Source organism: Pinus tabuliformis, chromosome Q (assembly GCF_031772625.1).
Source record: "Pinus tabuliformis cultivar Carrire ecotype Pingquan chromosome Q, CPIR1, whole genome shotgun sequence".
Lineage (NCBI taxonomy): Eukaryota > Viridiplantae > Streptophyta > Pinopsida > Pinales > Pinaceae > Pinus > Pinus tabuliformis.
This window is the reverse complement of record NC_142296.1, coordinates 444,984,153-445,006,974: the sequence shown is the minus strand read 5'-3', so window position 1 is coordinate 445,006,974 and position 22,822 is coordinate 444,984,153. Positions and strand designations below refer to the sequence as shown.

The following is a 22,822-nucleotide window of genomic DNA, read 5'->3' as shown; positions in this document are numbered from 1 at the left end:
CGGGTCGAAGTTGTTTGAGTCGAAGTTGTTGTTGTAAGCTGTGTAAGGAAAGCTCATCAAGAAGGAACGTTGACTTGGTCTTGGAGGGGTCTTTATCAAGGGTATTAGGTCTTGGAATTCGCCAATTGAAGATTCTATAAGAGAAAAATTCTTATGGGTTTTCCTCTCAAAATGAGAGGTTTTTGCATTGGCTAGCAAACCTACATTTTGTGTCCTCTTGTCTCTCTAATCTTCATTGTTTGGTAGTTGTTTGATGATATAAAACACAATAATAATCAAGTTAAAGAAGAAGCAAATCAAGTTAAATTAAAAGACATCACAAGCAGTTATCAAAGTAAGAGAAATCACCTAATATAATTGCCCCTAGATTTCTCATCATGGTATCAAAGCAAAGGTGACAAGCCAAGACGAGGCAGCTTGAAGATCACATCATTGAAAAATGATACATTAGGGGTCGAACACAAGGAAATCATTAAAGAGGACTAAGAAGCACCAAGAAGGAGTACTCATCTCAAAAGATCACATCATCACAAGGAGAAGAATATCTCAAGGACGCTACTTCCACTCAAAGAAAAAAGGACTACACAATTAAAGCACCTTGAAGTCTCCATATTCTACATTTCTACATCCCAAGAAAGCAAAACAATGTAAACTTTGAAACGGGAACTATAAACTCAAAACAGGAACTCTGGCAAAAAAACTCCGAAAACACATGAAAAATAGTTCTAAAAATGAAAAGTGTGTATACTGGAACAATGGTTTTTTTTTAAGGTCAATTTTGACCATGTTTTAAAAATGGCAGTGAAAAAGAATTTTTTGTGCAAAAAACAACATGCAAATGAAAAGTGTTGATATTGGAACGATGCCTTTTTTTTTAGAGTTAATGTTCAACATTTTTAAAAAACGCTAGTAAAACCGAATTTTTATGTGCAAAAATTGTGCAAAAAACACCCTGAAAACGAAAACTGCTCATGCTAGAATAACACTTTTTTTAGCGTAAATTTACAACATTTTGAAATAATGGTGTAAAAGATTTTATCATGACTCCGAAAAACATTAAAATTTCAAAAGAATAATGAAAACATAAAATTAAAAATTAAAACAATGAAAAAATAAAATTAAAAAGTTAAAAATAATAGCAAAACATAAATAAAAATATATATTAAAAACAAAACATAAAATTAAAAATAAAAAATAAAAATCAAATATACAAAACAAAGAAGCAAACATATAACCAAAAAACAATGACAAAAAAGAATCAATCATAAAAATGTATTAAAAAAAAAAAACAAAACAAAACAAAAAACAAAAAAACAAATTAACCTTTAAAAGATAAGAATTAAAAAACTAAAAATAATTAAAACATATAAAGAATAAAATTATAAGAAAAACATATTTTCAAAAAAAATTACATTTTCTTCTATCTCAAAAACCATAAAAAAAAATTGGGAAAAAAAGAAAAATAAAATTTAAAAAACTATAAAATTAAGAAAGTAAAAATAGAAAAATTTTAGAAGGCATATACAAAAACTAAGAAAAAAATATACACAAATTAGATTAAAAAAAATAGAAAATTAACAAAGAAAAAAAATATAAACAAATTAGATTTTAAAATTAGAAAATTAACAAAAAAACAAAAAAATAAATAAAAAACTACTAAAATTAACATAAAAAACATTAAAAAAAAACCCAAATTTAAGAAAACAACAACAACCATTTAAAATTTTAAAAAACATACATATTTTCAAATTTAATTAAAAAAAACAATATATTTTTGATTTAAAACAAAAAAAAAAACATTTAAAAATATACATACATACATATATATATATATATATATATATATATATATATATATATATATATTTGTTTTAAAAAAAATATGTTTAAAATATTTCAAAAATATATATTTTAGAAATATATACATATAAACACTTCTAAAATTAACTTTTTATTTTAAAAAAAGGACTCAATTTAGCTGTCGCCGGTCGCTCGTGGTGGCGCGGCCTTGGACAGCTCAGTTATAACCGCTGGACGATTCCCAGAATCGCCCAGCCGCCGCCCGACCCTGCCGCCACGAGTGGCTAGGCAGTGGCTCGACTGACGCTTTTTTTAAATAAAAATTATTTAAAAAAAAACAATTATAAGTTTTATAAACAAAAAATATTTATTTTTAAAACTTTTTTAATGTTTTATATATGAAATTTATATTTTAAAAGAAATATTAAATATTTCTTTAAAAAAAATCAAAAAAATGCCCATAGTTTTTTTTAATAAAAATTATTTATTTTAAAACAAAAAATTAAAGTAGGTGTGTTTTTAAAAATAAAATCATATATATACATAATTCTAACTTTTTTCCTAATAAAAAATATATGGTTTTATAAACAAAATTAAATGTTTTTTAACAAAAAATAGATATATTTTTTTAATTTTAGATGTTTTTTATTTTTTTTTCTAATTTCAAAATATATATATAGATATTCTAATTTCAAAATATATATATATATATATATATTGCTTTTTTCTTTCTTTTTTTATTTGAGTATGTTTTTGTTTTTTTTTTTTTGTTTTTTTAAATGTTTTTAATCTTAATTTTAGTATTTTTTAAATTTCTTTTGTTTTTTTTTAAATCTAGTTTGTTTTTAATATTTTTTTTTTGTTATTCTTTTTTAATTTTGTGTATTTTTACTTACTTAATTTTATAGTTTTTTTTTAAATTTCGTTTTATCTTTTTCTAATTTTTTTACGAGTTTTTTTTACATTTTTTATGTTTTTTTGGTCTCTTTTATATATATTTTTATCAATGTTGTGAAAATTGTGATCGGGATCAAATCTACGTGGGGAACAAATCGGAAAAAAACGGAATTATCGGGAAAAAAACGTTTGGTACAAAAATATTCATTTTTTTCAATTTTTTTAATATCTAGACCATCTACAACATAAAATAAATACATTGACACATAAATATGATAAAAAAAACTAATATATAAGATGTTTAATATCATTTCTAGCGCTAAAATCACACATAACATTGAATCATGTCCTGAATAGTAAGTCCTGACTCCTCAGTCCCAACTCAGCCTCAAAATATCAACAAAAAATATGATAATGTATCTCATCATGTCATAATGTCATATAAAATAAAATGAAAGTCTAATCCTATTGATTTCTTCTGCCCCTCTTGCGAAAAAATGCCACAATTTTTCCTTTCCCTCTAGATGTAGATGTTGGTGCCTGTGCTGGTGAAGATGGCAGTGGAGTCTGATGTGCTCTAGAAGCTGAAGAACTAGAAGTAGGAGCTATAGGAGGTAGACCACGTCCTCTACTGGTGGCAGGGGTAGCCCGGGCAGGTGGTGTCACTTGGAAACATTACACTCTCCCAATCCTGAAATCCTGAAAAACTGATAAGTCTGCTGGATTTTAAATGAAATCTAAAATTCTACTTTCTCCATATGAAATCCAATGAGGCTGGAACCACTCTCAAACATCCCGAGTCATTTCATGGTAATGTTAAAAATTTAAGTAAAAGGATGAAAATGAAGATCAAGGAGAATGGCACTTTTACTTTAAGAATTTAACATTACCATGAATCAGTGTTGCGGGGGAGCGCCCCCCCCCTCTCGCTCCCGCTCCCGATCCGCGCTCCGGGCGGGAGCGGGTCGGGAGCGCGCTCCCGAAATCGCTCCCGATTTCGGGAGCGCGCTCCCTAAAAAAAAATTCACTCCCTGCCTTTTCGGGAGCGTTTTCGGGAGCGTTTTGCCTTTTTTGCATTTTTTTTTTGTAGTAATGTTCGAAATGAAATTTTTTTTGAAAGAAACAAATAGTTTTTGAGTGGGGCAACTTAATGATCAAGTCTAGGCCCTAGTATTGATATGCTATTCATGGTAATGTTAAATTCTTAAAGTAAAAGTGACATTTTCTTTAATTTTCATTTTCATCCTTTTACTTAAATTTTTAACATTACCATGAAATGACTCAGGATGTTTGAGAGTGGTTTCGTCCTCATTGGATTTCATATGGAGAAAGTAGAATTTTAGATTTCATTCAAAATCCAGCAGACTTATCAGTTTTTCAGGATTTCAGGATTGGGGGATTGCAATGTTTCCATTGAATTTTGTCATGTATTAGGGTATGGAACTCATATTTAATCAAGAGTACCAATCCCTCTATGTACCTTGATGTTAGTGACATTGGTTGTCGAACTCCTCTATCATGACCCTTCTAAAAATGTACGCATCACTCAAACAAAATCTTGACTTGACATGCTATGCTTTTTCTATCTTATGTTAATGCTTAGAGGGTGATATTAATGACAAAGATCCCTATACAGATACAAAGGTAATGACAAAGATACCTCTGGATATTAATGCTTGGAGGGTGATATTAATGACAAAGATCCTGATTTTGCAACAAGACTAAAAAATTAGACATTTCTCGTGGTGGCAAGAGGCCCAAGCATAAGAAATAGATAATAGATTTACTTCTCTTCTCTAGTTTCTAGTAGCTTTTATAACTATTGACTCTTTCATATTTATTATGATATTTTTTTAAACAATATATGACAATTTAAGTTTGAAGTTGGCAATTATAACTCATTAGTAATGAATTATGAATATGATGCTTCATGAAAGTTGAAAGTTGTTTCATTTCGTTTCATTTTATAACATTTCATTTCATGTTAGATATTATTTGTTGTAATGGTTACACTTAGCTTACAAGTACAACTTTGGTGATCAATGATGATAAATGTTATATATTGAATTTTGAAAGCTTGAAACTTTAAGATTGATGAATCATGAGACTCAATATGTTGTATGTTACTATGTTACTAACTTGTGGACGTGGTTGATGAAGATTATAACTTCTAGATGATTGTTGTTATATGGTTCAATCTATGCTTTTTTATGTTTTTTATATCTAATTCATCATTTTACATGTTTTTGTTGACATATATGTATCAAAAATTAAAAAATATATATTTTTTTAAAAAATCGCTCCGGGATTCGCTCCCAAACCGGAGCTTCTGAAAATGGTCGCTCCCGCTCCCGCTTCCGCTCCCGCTCCCCGCTTCCGCTCCCGCTCCCAAGTAACATTGCCATGAATAGCATATCCATACTAGGGCCTAGACTTGATCATTAAGTTGCGCCACTCAAAAATTATTTGTTTCTTTCAAAAAAAAATGCATGAAAAAACCCAAAAAAATGTTATAAAACTACGTTGTCGCGACCCCCAGCGATTTCTTAAGTTTTTATCGCGATTTTTTCGTTTTTATCGCGATTTTTTCAATAAAAATCGGCAAAAAAAAAAATCCGGCAATTTTTTCGTTTAATTATCGCGATTTTTTCATTTTATCGCGATTTTATCGCAATTTTCACAACATTGATTTTTATATTTGTTTTCTAATGTCAAAAGAAAATTGACAAAAAATTTTAAAGTGTAAAAAAATGGAACTTTTTTTGTTTTTATTTTAAATGTTTTTAATCTTAATTTTAGTATTTTTTTTAATTTTTTTGTTAATTTTCTATTTTTTTTAAATCTAGTTTGTTTTTTAATATATATATATATATATATATATAGTTTTTGTTATCGTTTTTTTTAATTTTTATATTTTTACTTATAATTTTATAGTTTTTATAAATTTTGTTTTATTTTTTTTTTAATTCTTTTTTTGTTTACGAGATTTTTCTTTTTTTTACATTTTTTATGTTTTTTTTGTCTTTTTTATATTTGTTTTTTTATGTCAAAAAAAATTGACATAAAAAATTTTTAAATATAAAAATATGAAACTTTTAAAACAATTATCCACACTTAATACATTAACAAATTTAAAGTGTCAAAGATTGTTAAATTTAGAAAATAATTATTTACATATCATACATTAGAAAATTTAAAGTCAAAAAATAGGTCTTTTAAAAAAAGGGCATGATGCAGAATCACCACTTTTTTAAATCAGCATGCAAATCACTAAAACATTCTAAAACGTAATGTACATAAAAAAATTAAAATGCCAAAAACTATGCTCTAAAAAAATATGTGTTTTGCATCGCACCTTTTCAAAATCGGGTTACTTTTTTGCTATCTCTACAAAACGGAACTGATAAACGGGTAACAGTATCAGTTCCCGTTTCAAAGTTTACATTGTTGCAAGAAAAAGCATTGCTATCATCATCAAAGAAATTAAGGCAATCTCCCTCTCTTTGAAGAAAGGATCACATCTCAAGCATATTTGAAGAAAGACATCCCTAGAAGAAGAAGTATTGTCATCCTCAAGGAAGCAAACATCACAAATCATCATCAAAATCAAGAAGGCATCAAGTTGAAAATCTCATCATCAAAAGAGCGTCTTCACTTGACAAGTAAGTATCTTTATATCTATGTCTAAATCTACTATCAAAATGACTTCATTATGCAAGGAAAGCAATATACTGGATGGGTCATCAAATTTCCTTGCATGGAAGAGGATAGATTTAATCCTCATGGGAATGGAGTTATTGAATATGTTAAGGGTTCAATCTCCAAACCATCATAAGAGCAACCTCAAGCATTGTCAAAGTACATGAAAGGAGAAATAAGGGCTCAAAGAATCCTCATAGAATCAATCAAGGATTCCCTCATCCCTTATGTAGCAAAGCTGGAGAAATCAAAAGATATCTATAAAAAGTTAGTAGAATTGTTTTCGGTAACCACTGCAGGAGAAGTTATATCATTGAGAACCAAATTATACAAAAAAAAGGTATCAAAGAAAGAAGGGATAGCCTCATACCTTATGAGGGTATCACAAATAAGAGACCAACTACAAGAATTAGGAGAAATAATGTATGGTAAAGAAACGACCATCGTTCAGCTCAATGCACTACCTGATGAATCAGGCAACTTTGTATCAAGTATCTATGGAAAGAAGGAAGCCAATCCAATCAGTGAAATTTGATCATTATGTAAGATTGAAGAAACTAGGTTGAAGGCAAAAAGCGATGTTGGATCAAATGAACAAGTTCAAGCATATGCTGCCATGGGTAGGAGAAAAGGAAAGTTTGATCCTCGGAAAAAGAAGAAGATCGATATGTCAAAGATACAATGCTATGAGTATAATCAATATGGGCACTTTAAAAGGGATTGTCTTGAACTCAAAAAGGAAAACAAAAAGAGAAAGGAAAGAAATGAAGCCCATGTTACTGAAGACGTGGAAGAATTAGAAAAGAAGAAATCAAAGAAGGAAGTGAAATATCTTCACTATGACCGAGATAATCTCCTTCACTTAGTTCTTTTCAGTTGTAGAAAAAAAAAGTAGAAAGCATCACAAGTATGATAGGATGCATTATAGAAAGATAGAGATGACATCATCATAGAAGCATGGAAAGATAACTGAAGTAGAAAGTCTACATGGTTATAACAGTTATCATGATAGAAATGGCATCTCCATTGGAGGGATATAAAGACAACCGAAGTAGAAGTATATATGGTTGGAGGAAATTCATCTAGCAAGCTAGAAGATAAGGAAAGGTCATCATACATAATTATTATTAGAAAGAAGCATTTGCAGAATGAGGATCATTGAGATCCTTCATTAGAATCTTTATGAGAAGGTTCACCTCTACTTGGAAGAAGCAAGTGTATCGCAAATAGTCCACATTCCACCTTGTGTGTGATCCATTGTTTAGAAGAATGATGGTATGGTGACAAAGGAGTGCAACATGTCAAGTTGGTTGAAGTACTTTCATCTTCAAGCAAGGAAAGGAAGTTGCTAGAACGAAATCCAAATGACCAAAAGGAGGAAGAAGTATGTATATATTTGATAAATAATATCATGTCACCATATAGTTGCAGATAACATTGTTGAATGCTCTATCTCATGAGCATGATCGAAGAAGAAGGATCTCTTCCATTAGAATGATGCATGAAGGCATGTAGACAATGTGCCTTGAACTATTCTACACATTGATAAGATGAAATCAACATAATATGACGTCATATGGAAGATGAGGTGGTTGATAATTATGGTTCCTATAATGAAGGAACTATGTATAGAAGTTCCTGGGAAGCAATATGTGAAGAAAGGATGAAGAGTTCGTGAAAGATGCAACTATAATCATAAGTGATCAACATCCGATAACTAGAAGAATTAGCTATGACATCTCCATGGAAGAAGGTGGTATGGAGACCCTAATATGTATACTACAAAAGAAGAATCTTAGTAATAAATGCCATGGAGATGGATTCATACATGTGCAGGACGTTGATGTTGCAAGAAGTGGATGTCATGAAGAAAGGCCATCATAAAAAGGTAATTTTGATTTGATATTCATTTGATTTTTAAACAACATCTGGTTGGGTTGAAACAAGGCTACCAAAAGAGAGTTGTAGATGTCACCTACAACTAGTACTCATGAGAAGGGATGGAAGATCCTGAAAGAAACATGACTTGGAAGAGGTAGTTGTATGAAGGATAGCCAGATGTGGACTAGAAGACCACTTTCTGATGAAAAGAAGGATGACATGACTATTGGTCTTGTTGAAAAGAAAGTGATGTAGAAGGTGGTCGACGCCCTACGAAGAAATTATGATGAAGAATATGAACTTCATCACATGATGCAGAAAGAGGAGCCCTACAAGCAGCTGATAGTACCATGATCTCCACCAAAGAGCAGATAATTGTTGGTGGAAACAAGTCCCTAGTTGAGAGGGAGCTTGAGCAAGTCCCTTGTTAAAAGGGAGCTTGAGAATATTCCTTTTCTAGGAATGTATAGATCCTCCCCAGTTGAGAGGGAGAGATAGACACATCATTCTTGTTTTCATGTTATGAAGAATAAATGGAGGATTGGGTAATCATCTGGTCTTCGATACTCTTTGAGGATATGGTAGGGCATCCAATAGGTAAGAGTAATCGAAGAGTAAATTCCTTGAGGATGTGTTATTCCGAGACACGAATTGTCTTGGAAGGACATACCTTGTGAACATTTGGGTGGGGTATGTGCCTTAAGAAAAAAAGAATATGGTGTCTATCAGTTTGTGCTCCGATCACATAGAGAGATAGAGTTTTTAGTCAAGACCTTGCTATGTAACAATGTTAGTTGTTATGATGAGATGCAATGAGATAAGCTGAAATAATAGCTTAGGAGATGGCTTACCAATCCGCCTCTTCTTATGAGAATTCTTCAATATGAGAATTTCCAAGTACCATGTAAGGATTATGAATACCTCCCTAGTTAAGAGGGAGTATTGAAGTGTGTAACTAGGTTTGATCTTCATAATGTCTATTGTAATCATGATTTTATGTATTTGATGAAAAGAGAAAAAGAAATGTATTATTTTCATTCTTGATGCATGGGTTTCATTCTCAAGGTAAATTTATTTGTAGGTCAAGCACCCATTGAGTGCTTGTAGGTTTCCCATAGAATTACGAAGTCAAAAGAGTCATTGTCATACATGTAAGACCCCTTTGGGCATCTTGTATTATGTAAAAGAAAATTATTTGAGTCATAAAATACCCTCCAAGACCTTGTCAACAAGCTGCAACAAGTTGGCCTAAATGAAAGATCAAGTCGGCCTCATGGAGGCAATTCGTAGCCCTAGAAAGCCTCTATATAAGAGGCATTCGACGTCATTTGGAGCACATATCCAACACATATGAAGAAGAAAGAAAAAGAGGTCGACCTTAAAAAGGAAGAAGTCCTAAGGCAAGCATAGTTTAAGAAGGAAGCTACAGTAGAAGATTTGGGTCTCTCTCTCTCTCTCTCTCTCTCTCTCTCTCTTTAAGTGAAATGGAATTCTGAGGTTGCTAGGTAAGAGTTGCTGGAAGTCAAAGGTGTTGGGTGTTAGTATAATTGTCAATGATGTCAATATATTAAAGAAGGCCACGACATAAAGATGAAGAAGGCAAGGACATCAAGGATATGAAAGGTAGGGATATGATGATGATGTGATTAAGAAGGCAATCAATGAAGAAACCAAAACCATGAAGAAGCCAAAAATCATTCTGCCATGCCTCCAGTTTTGCACTATTGAATGATTTGCCACATGAAATAATATGTTTTCTCTGTCTTAGAAAAAGAATTTCATCATGAGACCTGGACCATCTAAAAGGACATGTTTTTAGCTTTCTAATGAGCTATCACATGCCCCGAAACTCCAAATATCCTAAGAGATATGAATTTTTAAAGATAAGGAAATTAATTCTAGTTATTGAGCCGACCTTACCTCCATAACTCATGTCGGCTTGCATGTGGACGTAATTGTTCATTATGAGGACGAATAGGTGTATATATATGAGGTCTTTGATGTCAATGTAGCTTAGGAAAAATTCAAATTAAGGAAGCAGATCAGAAGTTCACATCTCGTGAACAAGCAAAGGCATTTCTTTTGTTGTTTCATTATTTTCTGAGGATTACGGATCAGGGTTTTCTGTGCACTTCAGACTAGGTCAAGAGAGGAGAAGCACCTCAGACAGCAGCAGAAAAAACGTGTTGAGCTCCTCGGATTATCTTACCTTGATGACCAGATTTGCGGATTAGGCAGGGAACACTATTGCTGGGATGTTGATCAAAGAACAGCACCTCGCACTGTCTCCTGTGCACTTTGGACCTGTGCACCCTTCATTCAAACCTATGACAAATTCTTTGACTCAGATTTGTGAACAGAACCTCAGCTCAAACGTAGAATAGTCACTTGTGTTGCTCTTGTGCCTCTGTTTTATGGGAGAATAGCAGACCTAGGCTTATCAATTTGTTTTTATAACTCAGATCTGTGATGGACAGACATTAAGCTCATCAGTTGAAGACTCGGATCAGTGGTTGAAGGCTTGTCATCTGGAAGCTGCTCAGACTTGTGTGAAGGCCTGGACAGTGTCATTTCAGACTCAGAATGACAGCAACCAGTTGTAGCTCGGATTTAGGAGCTCAGGAAACTTAGACTTGGTATGTCCTGTGGAGGCAGGTTGGTGATAAGTCTAGAAACAGTCACCTGAAGTAAAGCTCGAATTGCTGACGTATGTTCTAAGAAAAGTGTGAAGTTCTGGTTTGGCTTGAAGACTTAAGACTTGTGAAGTCAGTGAAGACAATGAAGATAGTGAGACCTTCAGTGAAGACAGTCAAGTTAAACAGTGAATACAATGAAGCATTACAAGTACGTTATATTTACACTCTTTATTAAAAACAGCAAGATTGGTGTCCTTGGAGTTGGTGCTTCTAAACTCAAGGTAGGTGCCATGGATAAGATAGGGTCAGAGCCCTAGAGGTCGGAGCCTCGTCAAAAAACCATGTTGGTGCTTGGGAATAATTGTCATACTTTGTATTTATTCTTTTATACTCAATAAAATTATTCTTATACATTTCTTTGATTAAATTGTGAAGAATATAACTGGTAATAATAACAATTGGAAGAAAATACTGATTCAACCCCCTCTCAGTATTTCCAACATTGGGAAGTTGTTGGAGGACGAACTTGCTAGAAAGTTGTTGGAAAGTTGAAGTTGCTAGAAAGTTGTTGGGGTTCGAAGTTGCTAGAAAAATTGTTGGGGTGGAAGTTGTTGGAAAAGTTATTGGGATCGAAGTTGCTGAAGAAGTTATTGGGGTCGAAGTTGTTGTTGTAAGTTTTGTAAGGAAAGTTCATCAAGAAGGAAGGTTGACTTGGACTTGGAGGGGCCTTTGTCAAGGGTCTTAGGTCTTGGAATTCATCATTTGAAGATTCTATAAGAAGAGAAGAATTCTTGTGGGTTTTCCTCTCAAAAAAAGAGGTTTTTTCCCTGGCTAGCAGCGTATTTTTCATCCTTTTGTCTCTTTGATCTTCATTGTTTGGTAGTTCTTTGATGATAGAAAACACAATAATAATCAAGTTAAAGAAGAAGCAAATCAACTTAAGAAAAAATAAATCACAAGCAGTAACCAAAGTAAGAGAAATCACCTAATCTAGTTGCCCCTAGATTTCTTAACACAATTGCTGACAAGGTCTTTTGTTAAGGCACTTTGTGGTGAAAAAGTCACCAACTCTAAACTTAGTGGGCACAAATCTAGCCATGAGCATATGTTAGTGTGGCCCACTACAGGTGTGATCCTTTAGTTATTTCGATGACTTAGATGCCCTTGGGTCGCAGTTTCTCAAGCCACGGGAATCCCACCAATTTGTAGACAAACTAAAAAGCAAACAAATTATATATATATATATATATATATATATGGCATATATATTTGAATATGCATAATACTTTATTTAATATTTAATATCACACACACACACATATATTGCAATACATGTTATATATTATATACTAAATCAAGTATTATGTATAATCAAATATATATATGCCATAAAGTATATTTTATACCAATCCTAAAAGCTATACTATCTAAACAAAGACATTTAAAACATTAAACCGTGATAATCGTTGAGAAGGAATACCCACCACATGGCAGAATTGCAAAATCACAAACAAACCACCATCTAGTTGTTACCATTGAGATGGAAAGGAATACATAGAATGCACATACTTTCGCAAGTTAGTAGGTTGTCATGAGAAAAAGTAATGCACAAGCCAAGGTTAGCAAGCCACCAAGAGGAAAAGAACTAGGGGTGTTGTTTGAGAGTGGTCACATTCCAAGCCAAATGCAAGTCAAGGAAAGAATATAGTGGTATTTTCATTCTATACAATTCAATGGTGGTGAATTTCATTACTCGAACTTCTACTAATTTGAGTGTTTAACTAAATTTCACCAAATTACAAACCTAAAGGTTCAAGTTCAAAGAACACTATGACTTATTTAAGCACTTCTTGCAGCCTTTTAATGATCTAACTATTTATCCAAGCCACCCAAAGGAACAATGGTCACATGGCTCCCATCAATTACAACTCACAACTAATCACTATATTGGACAAGAAAAAAATATCCACAATCTTTGCTCCCTTCGAGAGGTAAAGATGAACAAACATCTCCATCACTTGAACGTTTTATTGCAACCATTTTTTAATTGATTCTTCGACCAAACTATTCTGGTCCATCATCAAGAAGGAATGATTATGCGAAGAGAAATTATGTTTTACTTCTTATTAGAATGAAATTAACATAAAAAATGCATAGAGAGAGAGGCCCTAATTCTGTAACTTTTACTTTTAATTATAGCTTTAGAGTTAATCCATAGCTTAAATATATTTTTTATCTTTCATGATAATAACATTTTAATTTAGAAAATAAACTATAATTTAATTTTAATTTTACAACTCCCGGGAAGAATTAATGTTCTTATTTATAGTTTATGAAGATTAATTGTAATTATTCATAATTATACCTTCACCTATTATTTATAATATAGTTGTATTTCTATTTTATTATATAGATGTTACTAGTAATACTATTAATATTACCACTATTTTTTATTATTTTTATTTCTTACAATTTTTATATATAATATAATTTAATGAATGAACTATAATGCTATAGTTAAAAGTAAAAATTATAATTAAGTTATAAAATTAGGACCAAGCATCTTTATTTTTTTAGTTCTATTAATATTAATAACAGCCTAAATCATAATTATCTTCACAAGTTCATCCCTTGTTGATGATGTGACCACGGTGATTTGGTTTGAAACCTTGATTCCAAAAATGCAATAATTCCACAAAAACCTTCAAATAATGATATCGAACAAAGAAGTCTAAGACTTGGAACATCTCATCATAAGATGCCCAATCTACCATGCCATCTAGGGGAGATTATGTTGTCTATAGCTCCCTTACAACCTCCTTTCATTATCCAGAGCAAAGGTGTTTCTCCATCTATCTTCAAGAAGAGATCTCTTGTAGACTATGAAGCTACGAGATTGATCACCTCCCCTTCTAACCTATGTCAACCATTGTGGGCATCAAATGCCCTATAGATATTATACTCATACACTCATTCATTGATAGATGCATGATGCAATATTTCCTTGCACAAGAGACCATCAGACCACCTTGACATACTAGCGGTTGTCCTTGTCATAGAAGGATAACTATCATTTATAGACACTAACTCAAATCTAGTCAATACTCACATATTACTAGTTTCATTCTTAATCAACAGACTACCAACTATGGATGTTAATACCATCACACTACGAAGTTCCCAACATCTCCCTTCAAGGGATTTTAATAGAATTGTCGTTGCACTTTCATAATGGTTAACAAAGAGGATGGCACCTTCTTTGACCCAACCATCGGCTAGGGTCTCGTCGCTCATGACTTGGTTAACATATCCATAAGGATGTTTCTCCTAATAAGGTTTTTGTCTCCAGAGCATGATATAAGGTTTAGCCACTTGGGTTTAACCCCTATACCTTTTCTCTATCTTGATATCTCTTTATTTCTTATTTTCAATGATGCTTTAGGCACTCCTTTATTGTTATTAGTGTTGGCAATGCATTAAAACCTCATTGAACCATGTTAGTCATTCATGGAGATTAATTTACTTGCATTTAGTTTCTTCTCATTTCAGCATCCAACTTGTTTCCTTTCATATAAATACTAATATTGATGATGATGCAAAAAGGGACTATGGCAGTGGCAATGTGGTGGTGGTAGTTAGAAAAGTAAATACAAACTATAAAAATTGATTCTCATTCAAAAGTTATAATTGAGTGAAAAAGGTTAAGATCAATAATATTATCAATCTCCTTTATGTGTTACCAGTAATGTCTTAGAACTTGACCAAGAATCAAACTCAAATAAGTTGATCCCCAAGGGTACTAACTCCGCACCCAAACTGACCTAAGGGACCAATGTGGCACTGGGCCACCCAGTTCAGTCTATGAAAAAGTGGGCACCAAATCGCTCCAACTCAATTGATTACTAAGGTCGTACCTACTCAATCGAGTCCATACCAACTACCTATGCAACCTATTTGCACCACCTCAATTAGTTTACCATAAAACAAGCATCTTAACATTGAAAGCTATCAAAATATTGTTTAACACAAGATGTCCTCTGGTGAAAAAGCTCGGATGGGGTGATTTTTAGGTGTGTAAATAGGCATGAAGCTGAAAAGTTCATTGTGGGATTTCATGCAGGATTTTGTGGAGGGAATTTTGCAGCCAAGGCCACCACTAATAACATAATGAGGGAAAGATATTACTGACCCATTATTTTTGTTGAAAGGCATAACTAAGTGAGAGCATGCCAACCATATCAGTATTTTGCTAGGAAGAAGTAGCTTCTTGCCCTCTCCCTGAAATCCGTAATCATTGATTCACCATTTCAACAATGGCATCTTGACTTCACTAGCGAATTCAAAGATGATTCAAGCAATGAGCACAAATGGATTTTAACCACCACTGATTATTTCACCAAGTGGTTCGAGGCCATACCCACTAAGAAGGCTACCAAAATAGTTGTATTAAATTTTTAAAAGATAGGATTATCACCATATTCGAGGTCTCGGCCAAAAATCATGACTAATAATGCTAAAGCCTTTAGTTCCATTATGCTTCCTTCTATTGTAAATATGGGATATTGTTGGCTCATTCCTCTAAACTATTATCCCCAAGGAAATGACCAGGCCAAGTCCAACAATAAGAACCTTATGACAATCATTAAAAAGATTGTTGGGGATAATAAGAAGAGTTGGGATAGACAAATATGTTCCTTGGCCTAATCGCGTGATTCTTAAAGCCTCTACAAGAAAGAGCCCATTTGAGCCGATATATGGGTTGTGTTACCCACCACCAACAAATGACCCCATAGGAGAAATTTTTTCCTAGATTTGTCTTCAGCCGACAGCCAGTAGCCACTTGATAGCTCTGATGTGCTACACTTCTCGACCATCTGAGTCAGCCATTATGTACCCTCGCTCATCTGTCATGATCGTATGCTTGAAGGTGGGTCATCCAATCCCATGTTGAAGAATCGAGGGCAATTAGGTGTAGTGTGATTCTTCTTGACTTGATAACAATTTGTGGAGTCTTTTTACTTTTTCTTGTTAGCTTAATATTATTCTTCTTCTTATTAATGCATGTGTGTATACTTCATCAAACTGCTATCAAAAACATAAGAACAAGTACACAAGATGTTGGCTCTCTGCCAGGGCCAAAACCTCTCATCTCTTGAGAGGAAAACCCTTTGGTAAATTTCTCTTATTGAAGCTTCTTATTGATCAATGCCAAACCCTAGACCCTTGACAAGAATATCCTTCAAGCACAAGTCAAGTCCTTTCCCGACACTTCCTTCTTCTGGCACTTTGCTCCCCGACACTTCGTCGTTCTTCCAGCAACTGATAGTAGTCCTTGTTAGGTATCTTCTATAAGAGATATTTCTCTTTGTTCCTTGATAGATTCCCTTACATATGAAGAGTACATTATCCTTGCTCCAACCAAGCCCGTAGTTGCAGGTCTGATATGACAACAGTGTATCATTGTTTCTTCGCACATGTGAGGGGATTCCTTCTAGATTCTTATGTGGAGGTCCTCATTTCTTGTTCGCTTGAGTGTGCTTCTTTTTTGCTTGAGTGAGAGGCCTTATAGGCCTACTTTTCTAGCCCAACCAATGAGATATGCGTGACTATGGTGGAGGGCTACTATGACAGCAGAGATACCCTCTTTATCTTCACATGTGCGACTGCAGCTTTCCCTAGAAACAGTCCTATTGAGCTTGGTTGTGTACCCTTCTTCTTCACTGCACTTGGAGACCCTTTCTTCGTCCTTCGTTCACCCTTTACTTGCCTCCTTACTTCGCTAATTTCAAAGATATGAGTGTGTTCTATTTAGAGGAGTGGACAGCCTCTATATATAGAGGATTGTCCCTCCTTTAGGCCAACTTGAGGCCGACTATAGGACTGCAAGCCGACTTGACATATATATAGCTCGGATTGCTTCTTTGATGGTGCCTTTGCTTTGTAGGAGACTTGACTTTGCTTGGAGGGATATTCTTTGACTCTTATACAAACATATACATGGTGCAACATGCTCTTAAGGTCTTCAACATTTTCTTTTGACTATTTGACTCACCTATAGCACTTTAACATGTGCTAGACCTATTTCAATGAGCAAGAAACTCATTGACATATATTATAAAAATAATATTTCTTTTCTTGAATAAATACAAATATCAAAAGTACATTTATTAAGACTGAACCTAGTTAAATTTCCTTCAACATCCCAAACGTACGATTTTTCATTATGTAAATGGGTGTTTATGCTTGTTTTTCTTGGGCACACTTGGGCATGGATTACTGGCCTACATGGAAAAAGGAAGGGTTTTGACTATACTCTTGTTCCCCTACCTCAACTGGGGGGTTAATCTTGAATCCTAGCCCAACAGGATCTCCTTTATTGGCTATTAGCTTTAGGAGTGGCACTACATGAGAAACCCCGATTTTGGTTGCGTGGTCTCATTTCCGAACACCATATATTTCACTCCCCTCCACTCATTACAAGCCCTTTTCACATTTTCCCTATTTAGGTCCACATTTGTACATTGGGTCCACAAGGTGTTGGCATCCCCTTCCCCTTGTCCACACCTTCGGTAGGGCCTAGAACAATGCCTCGGAGGTTGATGTAGCTAAAAAGAAAGATAAAAGCATAATATGGCCACATACAACAGGAAATGTACCACAAAATGCAAAAGATGGCTAGGAAAATAAAATTTAGCACATGGGAAAAAGCCAAACATGAGCTCTACCCCCTATCACTATGGCCATCACCTTGGTTCCTAGGGCCCCCATGAGCATGCCTTACATCATTAAGGAACCCATGAATGTCCCAACCCTTAGTGGGTGATGAACTACCCCACTTTAGGGGGTAATCACTGCGATATCTTACGCATCATGCTCTCATCCCCTTGATCCTCAAGCAGTAAAATGAAGAAAAATCAATAAAAGGCAAAAGGCATATAAAGAATGGTGGAAAAATAAAGGTCGGTGTAACTAATGTACCATGATTGCTCTCTCCTACATTCATATACCCAAGGTGTGTGCTTTCCTCATCATAGCCACCCTTGTACCATGGCATGTGGCTTGGAGCTTTCCCTTTTCCCCCACTCTGTTCCACCATCATTTCACATGACACCTGCTATCTAAAGGGTGTACCTTGGACTTGTCATTCCCTTAAAGGTTGAAACCACCTAAAAGGGTCCTTCATTAACCTTTCCTACCCAGGAAGGTAACATTAGTACTAGTTCAAAGCCCCAAATTTCGAAGGGAAACCCACTATGAAGTGTCCACTTATGCCCTTGATTAGCAAGCTTATTTACTCAATTGCACTAATGAATCATTGTATTGGAAAGTGAGGAGATGCATTGGATCTTATATAAGATTGCAAGTGGGTTTTCATCTTGGGCTTGGCCTCTCTATATGGGATCAAAGCCCTCCAGAGGATCACAATGGCATTTGTAGGGCGAGTGTTTAGAGCCATGGGCCTCCATCCATGCAGAGCATTGATTGCCACACCATGGGCTTCTTCAACACCACCATTTTCTTTCACGTGCCTCAGTTATTCAAAGACGATGATGCACTTAGACCACATTGCCTAGCCAGCTACACACTGCACCCAACACTTGGTAGTTGATCCAGGGCCTAGAGGAGGTTACGTCTTGCTTAGGGAGACATGGGAGGGCATGTGTCATCTTCTAGACCTCATTGATGAAGCATCGACTTGTTTTTTATCCAGTTGGAGACCCATGAGACCCATTTGGATCCCACAGAGCCCAAATAGGGGTTTGAAGATGTTTTGCAGCATAAAGAGGGCATGACCCTCTTCATCATCATTTTTTAGACCCTCTCTCACAATTTCATCACATGAATCCTCAACACTGCCCCTCTAGGCCTCCACGCATGCATAACGTCAATCTTGCATGGGCATAGGAGGGAAATTCGATTTTTTTTTGAGCTATCATGGTTGGCTTGTAATCATGGGTGGGTTACTTGACATTTTAGGCATTGGAGGGGCTTTGCCTTCCATAATTTGAACTCTTTTGACTTCTATAAATAGGAGAGAGCTAGTCTCTTCCCACCATGATGACTTGGCTTTTCGATATCTCTATTGAGAATTTCCGACCTGCAATTTGAGGAGGAAATTGGATGATTTGGATGAATTTAGATGTTTGGATAATTTTGTTATCTTTCTTGTTGCTTGTTTCTGGTATTGTGATGGATGGATATGTTCTTCATTGTCTTGTAAGTGTTATTTAATGTTGTGTTTCTTATTTTGATTAATGTCTAATACATGGAATATTATCTCGTGGTTATTAATGTGCCCTAATTGATGAAATATTGTCTAAAAATTGTAACTACTGGGAAATTTTGCATGCATTACTCATAGATATTGAATGAATGGATATTTCAAGGGGATTTGTTGCATATGTATCCTTGAAACTCCATTAACAACTGTCAACGAAGTACAAATATCTGAGAGTGTTGTGTAGGTGCTTCATTAAGGATAGTCAAGTTGCTTCTAGATCTCCTTGAAAAGCAAGTTGCCATATCAAGATTATCTTCGACTCCAATTCTCCCAATTGTGAGGCATTGGTCTCAAATCCTTGGTGATCACTCAAAACTCACATATTTCCCTCTCTTTTCAACTTATTTTCCTCGTCCCTTTAAGGATCAGTAGGCCTCTCGAGGAGGATGCTTTGACTTTCGTGTGGATAGAACTCTTCCTTTGTGTCTCCTCTAGTGTTCCTCAATTTTTGGTGGATTTCCCACGGTGGAATCTTTGGAATTTCATGCCCTAGCCATCACACCAAGAGGGAACCCAAGAAGCTAATCATTCAACTTGGGGATTCTTTGAAGGCATTTGCTTTGGTACTCGTTGGAGTAAATCGTTAATTACCTTTTCTCTTGTCTACCTTGACCTTGGATGCTCTCATATCTCGTCATATATCTCAACCCTAGGTTTTGTGTAGCTATCTTTCAAAGGGTTTCTTCATGGAAAGTCTTACTAGCTTCTCCCAAAGCTTGCATTTTTGTTAAACCTTTCCATTGAATGAACCACCTACCCTCACTTCAAACCTAACACATACACACATCTATCACAGGGGACGATCACTAGGACTCCCGTCGATGAAAATCCAAGAAGAATAGGGGACTTAGGTGATGGTGACTGTGGGCCTTTGTAGTAAGTGTTGTTGTGCCCTATAGCTTTTGCCTCTTTACAAGGCCTACTAGTTTGTGCAGCAGTAGGGTGGAAGCAAAGTTCCCAATACACTTGCAATTCCCCATCTTACAGTGTTTGAAATCCACTACCAATGAAAAAGATATCGTGCAATCAAGGATTGATCAACTTCTTAAGTTGGATGAGTCCAAGCACCTCGCTTTAGATCAAATGAACAAGAATCAAGAGAAGATCAAAGTTATGTTTGATCGAAAAGCTATGCCCATGGAGTTTGAGCAAGGAAGTATGGTCCTATTATGGGACAAAAGAAAAGAAAAACTAGGAATGCATATTGAATATGATAAATTCTAGATATGGCCATACAAAGTACTTGTTAATGCGAGTATTAATTCATAATACCTAGAAACCATAGGAGACCCCGTCCCTTTACTAGTGAATGGGCAGCTCCTAAAAGAATTTTTCCCCAATGGAATCTAATGCAATCATGAGTAGATAGCTACATTGCATTTGTGTGTCATGCACTCTTGTGTGTGCATCCTTCTTTTGATATTGTTCATGCCAATGTATATGCGAAGTCCTTAAATATCATGCATTGTTTTAGGCTTTAGCTAACATTTTATTTTAATATTGTTTATCCTATATCGCAAGGGTGACAATCAACACTCCGCTCAGTTTCTATCAACAAGATTTTGTAAGTATACAAGTAAGAGGTCTTTGAAGCCCCAGGGATTGTTGGTTTTCTCATGCACTCCTTATCCAAGCACATGTATCATGCACTCTACAGTGATCACATGTCCCCAAGTTGGAGAGAGGTGTTACCCACCAAAAAGTGGGTAACCCATAAGAGAATTTTCTCTCCTCCTTGGACAACCAACCAGCTAACAGCCCTATATGATCAGCACATAAAATGATGCCAGGATTTTCCACTTCTTGCTCCAGTCAGATTTCTCCCTTGTATCTACCAATCCTTCTTGAAGGAAGGAAGGTGAGCTATAATTCTCAACATCTCTCTTCAACAACTCAAACAAGAACTTCTGCACAAGTTTAGAGTGATGATGCAAGAAGTAGTTCAAATTATTTTCAAAAATACTTTTCGAGAAGTAGTCTGATTTTTGGAAAAGTAAATTTATTATGTAATTCACTTTAGTAAAAATAAGTTAAGTCTTGCATTTAGTACTTGAGTCAAAAATTGTATTTCATGCATGACTTAAACTAGGGGTAGTCCTAAAAAGACATTCTCCACTAAAAGTATAAAGACAGGGCAAGGAAGAGCCTCTGAATACGTTTGAGCAACTGAGCAGGTTTAGCAATATCGAGAGAAAGAGAGCAGGCAGAAAACTATTTAGTTTCTCTCTAAGTTAAGTCTTGCATTTAGTACTTGAGTCAAAAATTGTATTTCATGCATGACTTAAACTAGGGGTAGTCCTAAAAAGACATTCTCCACTAAAAGTATAAAGACAGGGCAAGGAAGAGCCTCTGAATACGTTTGAGCAACTGAGCAGGTTTAGCAATATCGAGAGAAAGAGAGCAGGCAGAAAACTATTTAGTTTCTCTCTAGTCTGTGATTGATGCTATCACCTGAATTTAATTTCAGCATTTATTAAATTCAGCAATCTGCTTATTTGATTGAGATCATAAGGACATCAGTGACCTACGGCTTGAGATTTTCACAAGAGAGTGATTAGTTTGTAAGTGATGTCAGAGTTTTAGACATGCATAGATTAGGGTATTTTCTATCTTTTAGGAATTGGCACCTCATGGCCACCACCTTGGATAGGGAGCATCATGATGTGAGATGCCCCGAAAAAGGGGGAAACCCCCCACATCTCTAAGATGTCCCCCCAAAACAAGGACATCCCCTACCGTTTCCACATCCCTCCAGTACTCAGTTATTGGGGACATGCCACCAGTGCAAAAATTATTATTTCGTATTGAGCTTTCCACTGCTGCTATTTGCCAGAGAGCAAAAATTTAAAAACATAGTTAGCCTCTCCCAAAAACCCAATCCAAGAGAGGTAAATGTAGTTTGCAGACACCCCTTGACAAATATATCAAGAAGGAATAAAGTTGAACATCCAAAGAAGAGAAATTGGTAATTTGTTATTAATTCGAGGATCTATGAAACATAAGAAAGATCTCGAAGAACAATTTTACGTACTTTCACATTAAAAGAAAAACACTGATACCAAGCATGTTATCCTGTTAAGTAATAATAAACTTCCATAACAGTAAATATACAATAAACGTTAAGCTACTGCAAACAAGATCAAGAGGTTCCTTATTATAGTGTTTATGTGGCTGATGAAATGCTTTCAAATGCATTCCCCAAGTTAAAAGTAAAAAATAAATACCTGAGTTGCTTTCCGTTCACAAATGACTATTATGAACCGCCGAAGACAGATGAACTTGCTCTCTTCGTCAGGATTTGATATAATTGCACAGTATGCTTCTCTATATTGATCTAGATCCATTGAAAACTTAAAAACATTGGCCCATAGCCGACCTTTAACATTAGATGCTTGTTCTACTGAGGAATAATCAGATAGGCAATCTATCATCCCACAGGCTTCATCTACTTGCTCAAGTGCCGCAAGGGCAAATTGACGTGCACCAGCACTTAGATTGTGTTGGTCGAATATCTGCATTACCCACTCAAAATAATGAAGTTTCCAAGCAGCTGCTGAGCTAGGACCTGCAGAATACAATATCCCTTATTAAAACCACTAAAAGTCTTACAAAAGTTTGTGCAGCGACT

General features: G+C 34.9%; 1 protein-coding gene across 2 annotated transcripts in view; it reads right to left on the bottom strand.

Moving 5' to 3' along the window:
• Positions 1-22,822, bottom strand: part of SAR1 (SUPPRESSOR OF AUXIN RESISTANCE1) — a 333,388-nt gene that overhangs the window by 78,743 nt on the left and 231,823 nt on the right. For both annotated transcript variants that reach the window (XM_089384665.1, XM_089384663.1), the window contains exon 17: positions 22,419-22,759. In XM_089384665.1, the coding sequence (XP_089240791.1) occupies positions 22,419-22,759 (341 nt within the window). The remainder of the gene's footprint in view (positions 1-22,418; positions 22,760-22,822) is intronic.